Consider the following 7,476-nt stretch of genomic DNA (forward strand, 5'->3'; position numbering starts at 1 on the left):
CCGGCTCGCTTCCCTCTAGGCCACCGCATCCCTCTAGGCCTCCGCTTCCCTTTGTTCTCCCTCAAGATCTCACTTGGCCAGCTCGGATCCGGAGTTAAAAACTTCGAATTGTGAGTACATTGTATACCAATAGAAACAAGAGTGTCACTGTCATACCTAATGTACCCAATGGTGATGATTTTGCCGATTTAGAGACGCTGAAAACTAACTTAAAAAACAAAGACAAAGAAAAGGTGGTCGGAGCAGTCGTGACGGCAGCCGACCTCACCAGCGCCATCTTGTTAACTTTGTTAGAATCTAAGAGTTTCTGACCGAAGTCTCAATGTAAGTCATTAATGTGAATTTGTGTGTTTAATGTGCTTGTCAGGAATAAGGGTGAGTGACGACATGCTGAATCTGATGGCTCTGCGCTACGGCGCCTCCTCTGGACACATGACGCTGGAGAGCTTCATCAGTCTCATCCTTCGCTTTGACTGCATGAACAGTAAGTGAAGACAAGTGGGACAAGCTATGATCTGTTTATTTCTGTTTGCGATTTATCTGAAGTAAGTCAATCAAAAAATACAACCTCACAATGGAAAACTTGAACCTTTTTGTTGTGGAAGACATTAATTTTATACGTATCTTTTAAGAGATTCAATTAATTTTTGCTCATCAACAGAAATCTTCAGACAGTTATCTGATGGAAAAGCCATGACTCTTCAAGAGTCTGAGGTAATAAAGCCAGCTTGTTCTCATTAGTACATTTTATAACACATGTTGATTCATTTTGAAGTTCAGAGGAAAGAAAAACACATTATTTTTAAAACTGAAAATAAATTTATATACTATTCATAAATTATTTTACACGAAAGGAAACAGTTGCATACTCCTTGTGCATACCATGAGCTACTTTGTGACCAAGTAGGGCATGTCCGGGATTTTAAAACACGTTGGTAAGGTTAGACAGTTAGCAACTGTTAATGTGTTAAGGGCAAACTTAGATTGGCATTTGCTAAAAGTTCAACTGATTTCACTTATATCCCTCAAGTGCAGCTTTTTTGAATGTTGTTATGATTAAAGTTTTTGAGAGTTACAAATATAGCCATCAAAGAGGGATGAAAGATACTGAGCCTTTTATCTTGGCCAGCTTTTATAGTTCAGCAGTCCGAGGAGAGCTATGTCAGTTGAAGACTCTCCCATGTCAGCCAATGATCAAGAAGAGTAAATGGTAAATGGCCTGTATTTATATAGCGCTTTACTAGTCCCTAAGGACCCCAAAGCGCTTTACATATCCAGTCATCCACCCATTCACACACACATTCACACACTGGTGATGGCAAGCTACATTGTAGCCACAGCCACCCTGGGGCGCACTGACAGAGGCGAGGCTGCCGGACACTGGTGCCACCGGGCCCTCTGACCACCACCAGTAGTAGGCCAGGATGTCCTTGGAGATAGGTGGAGGGGCTGCACATACTGCACTAACAACCTGTCTCTCTTTATTTCCAGTGGATGTACATTTCGATGTACACTTAACGCAAAGGAATGGACGTTTGATGCACAGTTCATCTGCACGCACTGAAGAAGAGATCCATGTATATTTTTTCTGCTAAGCTCTAAGTTGTCGTTTAGATAATTGCCAAAATGCAAAATGCTTTCAAGATAACTTTTCTCAAAAAGTAGACATTTCTATTTTTAATTGTCATTTACTTGGCAATTTGTTTTTTACTGAGACAGACAGAGAAGACAGAAACTTATTGTAGAGGGAACAATCTGAGATATATAACGTGAATATAAATAATCAATGAAAATTAAATACTACAAGAATGTGCTTGCATGTAAAAGGCGGCTCTGAATTAGTAACTGTTCTAACAGAAAAACAGGGAAAAGGCTATAAAGGATGTTTTTTCCTTGTGCACTTTGAGCTCATTAAACACACATAGATTACTGTATGTGAGGGTGCAATGTTTGGCCATGATGCTTTATTGATTAATTCATCACTCATTACTGACACAACAGTGCAAGAAAGCACCAGTGTGGTTGGAATCAACATACTGTTGAAATGATTTTATATCGTTATTCAAATGCAGCTCTTTTTGATAAATGCATTATGCACATATGTATCTGGCTTTTTCTTATTTTCCCACTGTCAACTCCTCATTTCAGGTTCAGGTTACTTTTTACATATAAGGCTCAATCATTTGGAAAGCATTCAGGGCCATTATCAAAAACACTCAAAATCACTGGAAAATTTACTTACACCAGTAGCCTTGCTAAATGTTTGTAAATATTCCAAGACAGTACCAAGAGTTTCCCCTCTCAAGCATTTCAGAAGGTACAAAGGGAATGTTAATCCACAACACTGTAGTGAAATTAACAGGAAACACATATTCCCAGTATGTCAGCGTTTCTTCAATGGTTCCCTGTTAAATCTTGAGTTAAATTTTAAAAACTTTCACTTACATATAAAAGTCCTAAATACTCAAACCCTGTGATATCTTACACACCTCAAATACCATGTTAACTTAATAAAGAACTTTCATCCTCCACTGCAGACTTACTTGCTGCTTGTAGAGAAACTCTGTCTGCTTTTGAGATTAGTCTTATGCTGTTATAGGCTCAGGATTCTGCTGAGCTTCCCATGATGCTCTTAACATTTATTCTCACCTGTTTTCAACTCCCCAAACACTTACATACCACTGCTACATGTCATTAAAGTTTGTCTTTTCTGTCACATGGCATGCGAATGGTCTTTGTCTTCGTCCCTTATGCTTTCCTTTTTCTACACTCAGCAGTGGGCGATGACATTAAAAAGGAAGTTTTCCTTCCCACCTTTGCTACCTTTATCCATATTAGATCATCCTCTCAAATGGGCGGAGAGACCAGTCAATGGCCCACTGGTAACTGGCGGTTGCTAGGGAAAAGGGTGTATTCTGGCACCGGCTGGTGATAACATTGTTTGCAAAGAGATATATAACGTTGCACTGAAAATCTCCTTGTGATTGCTTTGATTGCTAGCAGGCTTCCACAAATACCAGTCATTTTCATGGAAGCAGCAGTGAAACTGTGAAAAAGGGGATTAGTGTTGGGGTTGTTATTCAAAAAATAATGTATTACACATTAGTCATTATCCTAAGTCTTGCTGCTGGGCTGGTCTCGGCATTGACTTAGTTTTATCATCACTTTGGATCCTTGGGTTGCTTTGTGTTAGCATGCTAGTGTCCTATAGAGTCCTTTTGTGCAATAAAAATAAAAGTACTTTCTATACCGTTTTCCTCCTGTAACACTTGGTTGTCCATTGGTTGCGGCAGGAGGATACAATTTTTATTTTGAAAAGTTGTATCCTACTGCTTTCTCTGTGTCCACTTTGGATTGGAATTTCTTGGACGTTTCTTATTACAGCTCAGAGAGTAAGTAGCGAGTTTCTGCAGACAAGTTGGCATCTTTTGTGCAAACTACCAGTGGCAACCTGCTTGTGAATAAAAGCGTCACAAGGCCAGCAGCAACAAGTACCATCTAGCAGCCACCAGTTAATCTATGCTTTCACTTCAGTTAGTTACTAAATTTCAAGAACTTTGAAAGTTTCTTCAAGTGCAACATAGAAAAAAAACCATCAAACAGAAAAATAAAGGTTCTCGTTAGGGTCTCACATAATAATAAAGCAAGACTTCTCTCAGTTCAGAGGATAAATTCATCAAGTTACTGGCCTGAGAAAAAGCCAATTAATGGTACACAACATTAACATTTCCGAGTTCAAGCAGCAGACACAACTGAGCATCACCAGCTCTGAGATACATACAATCAAAGAAACCATTACTGAGGGAGACCAAGAAGGAGGATCAAACTGCTTTGTTAAACACACACACACACACACACACACACACACACACACAGATCCCAACAGTGTGTGAATGGATGTTTGCTTTACAGCATTTTCACACATCTGCTTTATAAATAGTGGAACAATTATTTGCTTCGCAGAAGGAACAAGACTTACAGCAAAACAAAGGCTCTGTGAGGGCTACTGGCCTGAAACACACCTTTTTTGGGTTGGGGTATAGCATGAAGGCAAATCCACTTCCTCCTGGGTTGTTGGAAAAACTCCAGGTGATGAGCTCATGAAGGTCCTGTAGAGAATAAACATGAATGAATGAGTTAAATGGTAGAGGTGGAGTACACCTTGGACTGGTCACCTGGCAAGAAACTTTTTATATATTTTTTAAATTTCTAAAGCATTCAAAGTGATAGAGGGAAGTAACCATAAAAGTGTCTTGGTAAGAAAAAAAAAGTTGTCAAAGAAGACTCAAAGACAGCAAATCTACATATAAAATACAATTTTATTTAAAAAATGTAACTTTACAGGCAGCTATGCAGCTAAATATATAAAAACCCACAAGACAAATTATTTTTAAAGGTCCCAGAAGCTGGAAAAAAGAGAATTGCTGAAGATCACAAAGAAAATGCTTTATTCAAAGAAGGAGAACGCAACCTCTCACTATTAGCTTAGGATTGAAACTGACCCAATGAAGTTTGCTGCTTCCTTTCCCCAATATAAAAGGAATTTTAAAAAGCAGCTGATATAGAAAAATACATATAAAAACAAATGTACAGTTAAATGTGACATTTTTTTCTTTGAATTTCCATATTCCTAGATTTTTTTACATTTATTTACTTATCAGTTTAATTTCCCATCCACTTCATTCATTTTTGATTCATACAGTAGTCCCATGTCATTCACTAACATCTGTATTTTGTTTCTATTAAAACTAGAGATGGACCGATCTGATATTACGTATTGGTATCAGTCCAATACTGACCTAAATTACTGGATCGGATATCAGAAAGAAATCGGAGAGAAATAAAAAATGTAATCCGATCCATTAAATATCACGTAACTCAGCTCATAACCTTAGCACGTCGAGCAGTATGCGTGACGTGATAGAGTGGCTGTGGCGTGCGAGACCTCTCGGTGGTCTGGTTGAGTGTTTGGAGCCTCGCTACCAAACCAGCATTTTATCTCCAAGAAAGTTATCCCAGAGAGAAGTAAAGCAAGTGTGTAAATTCATCTCTGAATGTTTGTACAGCATTCCCATATTAAGCCCTGCCTCTTCTGCAGGGGCGGGTGTAGCAAAATTTAGCCAGGGGGGCCGATAGGGCATTAACAGGAAAAGGGGGGCACAAAACATACTTTTCTTTCTTATTCTCAGTTAAAATGTCTAGCTTTTAATAAATAACTATCTGAATCTTACACCCAAAGTTTTAATCTGATGTAAAATGTATAGACGTCCATTACTGTATATAGTAACTATTAAGTCTAATATACCCTAGGAAGCTACTTTTTTCCTTTGGGAAGGTTCCATTTGTGCAGTCTGCAAATTTGTTGAAGAAAGATGTTAAGCATCATGAGGTGGAGGGTGGGGGTGCTTCCCTTTTTTTCTTCTTTTTTTTTTTACTGGGAGTTGGCAACCCTATTAGTTAGGTTGCTTAATATTTCCGCTAAGTGCTCTTTAAAATACCAGAATAAGGAGGATGGTGTAGGTTTAAGTTTATCAGATTGATCAGTTTTGCTGAACTATGAAATATTTTGGGTGCAGTGTATTTTTTGCATACAGGTTTAACAGAATAGCTTTATTTTATTTTTTTTAAACTTCAGTATGAACTTATACAAAACACAGCAAGATATTAAAAAACAGTTTTATTGATTAAAAAATACACTATATCGGATTCATGTCGGTATCGGCAGATATCCAAATTTATGATATCGGTATCGGTATCGGACATACAAAAGTGGTATCGTGCCATCTCTAATTCAAACACAGATTGACAAGTTTGCAATACTATTTATAAATAAAAAGCAGTTATTCAGTCATTGACATAATATGTAGAGAGGCATATGGTTTACATATGGTTTCACATTATTGTGTTTAGTTGTTTCAAAGTAACAAAGTGTTATAGCTAATTCACAGAAAACAAGTTTTTGAAATATCTTCTTGTGTTTTCCAGATGAAACGTGCCATCTGTCTTTCAGATGGCTTAAGTGTACATGGAAACGTACATCCACTGAAATTAAGACAGAGATTATTTATTAATAACATTTAAGTATCACCATTTAAACGAATGCATTTTCTTTGTATAAATATTTATATTTATTCATTCGTTTGCTCTGTCAGCACTAAAGTGACTTTATTACCTCTGACTCCTTGAGATTAATGGATTTTCCATCAGACAACTGTTTGAACATTTCTGTTGAAGAACACAACTTTGAGTTTAAACTGTACAAATCATGAACCTTAATCAAATCTTAGAAGCGAGAAAGATGTTTTCCACTGAAAAAACTTTTCATTCTGACTGCATGAGATTTATTTTCAGCTATCTACACATCTACTGTTGTTATTTCTTCTCGGCTTCACTTACTCTTCATGCAGTCCAAGCGAATCATGAGATTGATGAAGTACTCCAGTGCCATGTGTCCAGAGGAGGCGCCATAGCGCAGAGCCATCAGACTGAGCATGTCATCTGAAACCTTCATTCCTGAAGGTGAATGAACACACACAGTCAGACTTCAGGAGGAGTTTGCTTATCTATCCATCTATCCATCTATCTAATTGCATTATTAAGCTGGTATGAAATCCCATGCCATTTGTGAGGATGACAGACAATAGTCACAATATTCAGCCATGTGCAAAGTCATAAGGATGACCTGACATCAAGAGTAAGTAAGTAGGATGTGGGCCAACAGCTGGACTCGGGATCATCTAATCTTGCCATCAGGCTTTAAATATGTTTGGAAAACAATCTCATCCAGCTCCAAAGGAGCTATTCAGGGCTTTGGTTGTTTCATGGGATGGGTAGTGTACAGGGAGGGAGGTTCTCTGGTTGAACCTGTCCTGTCTGGCTGATGCAAATAAAGCAGAAGTCACAGATAAAGGTATATTTTGCCTAACCAGATAATAAGGACAAGGGGGGCAGGTATTTGCAGATATTAGGAACCCTCATTTCCCCTCATCCAAATGCACCAGGAAGTGGTTTGTGTGCTTGTAACTTTATGATGATAATTTTTATCCAAACATTAACATGTTTACTGTGACGTTTACAATATCATCTATATAATGAATATATATTAATTATACAATACTATACTATAATTCTTGTATTTTTTCTAATGATAATTTATGCAGTTAAACTATAATCTAGAATTGTATTACATAATTTAATGTGATTCAGTGTTGCAGTATGAAGCACAGAATTGTTTTTTTTGTTCATACTATTTATATTTGAACATATTACATTTATATTAAATGTACTGAATCCTTGTCTGATATACCTGAAGCTACAAATGCGTTCCTCAGCTCACTCAGTGACAGCGTTCCTGTTTTTGAAACGTCGGTGAGGAAGAAAGTCTCCTGATAAGAGAAGACTGAAACCATGAAACTGATCAGGGAAAATCTTCACATCTATAGCAGATGTATTGATATATGTTTTAAGGCTGTTTTT

At 37.5% G+C, this 7,476-nt stretch overlaps 2 protein-coding genes across 2 annotated transcripts in view; one reads left to right on the forward strand and one right to left on the reverse strand.

Moving 5' to 3' along the window:
- The window catches only part of LOC102200027 (calpain-1 catalytic subunit-like), a 21,443-nt gene extending 20,951 nt beyond the window's left edge, over positions 1-492 (forward strand). The window contains exon 16 of the mRNA XM_013912364.1: positions 364-492. Within this exon, the coding sequence (XP_013767818.1) occupies positions 364-492 (129 nt within the window). The remainder of the gene's footprint in view (positions 1-363) is intronic.
- Positions 493-6,015: 5,523 nt separating this feature from the next.
- Positions 6,016-7,476, reverse strand: part of LOC106456297 (calpain-13-like) — a 10,490-nt gene continuing 9,029 nt past the window's right edge. Inside the window, exons 10-12 of the mRNA XM_013912365.1 lie at positions 6,397-6,513; positions 6,173-6,225; positions 6,016-6,042 (exon numbers count right to left, since the gene is read on the reverse strand). Coding sequence (XP_013767819.1) covers positions 6,016-6,042; positions 6,173-6,225; positions 6,397-6,513 — 197 coding nt within the window. The remainder of the gene's footprint in view (positions 6,043-6,172; positions 6,226-6,396; positions 6,514-7,476) is intronic.

Source organism: Pundamilia nyererei, unplaced genomic scaffold (genome assembly GCF_000239375.1).
Source record: "Pundamilia nyererei isolate P.nyererei 1_Seehausen unplaced genomic scaffold, PunNye1.0 scaffold00088, whole genome shotgun sequence".
In the NCBI taxonomy this organism is placed as follows: Eukaryota; Metazoa; Chordata; class Actinopteri; order Cichliformes; family Cichlidae; genus Pundamilia; species Pundamilia nyererei.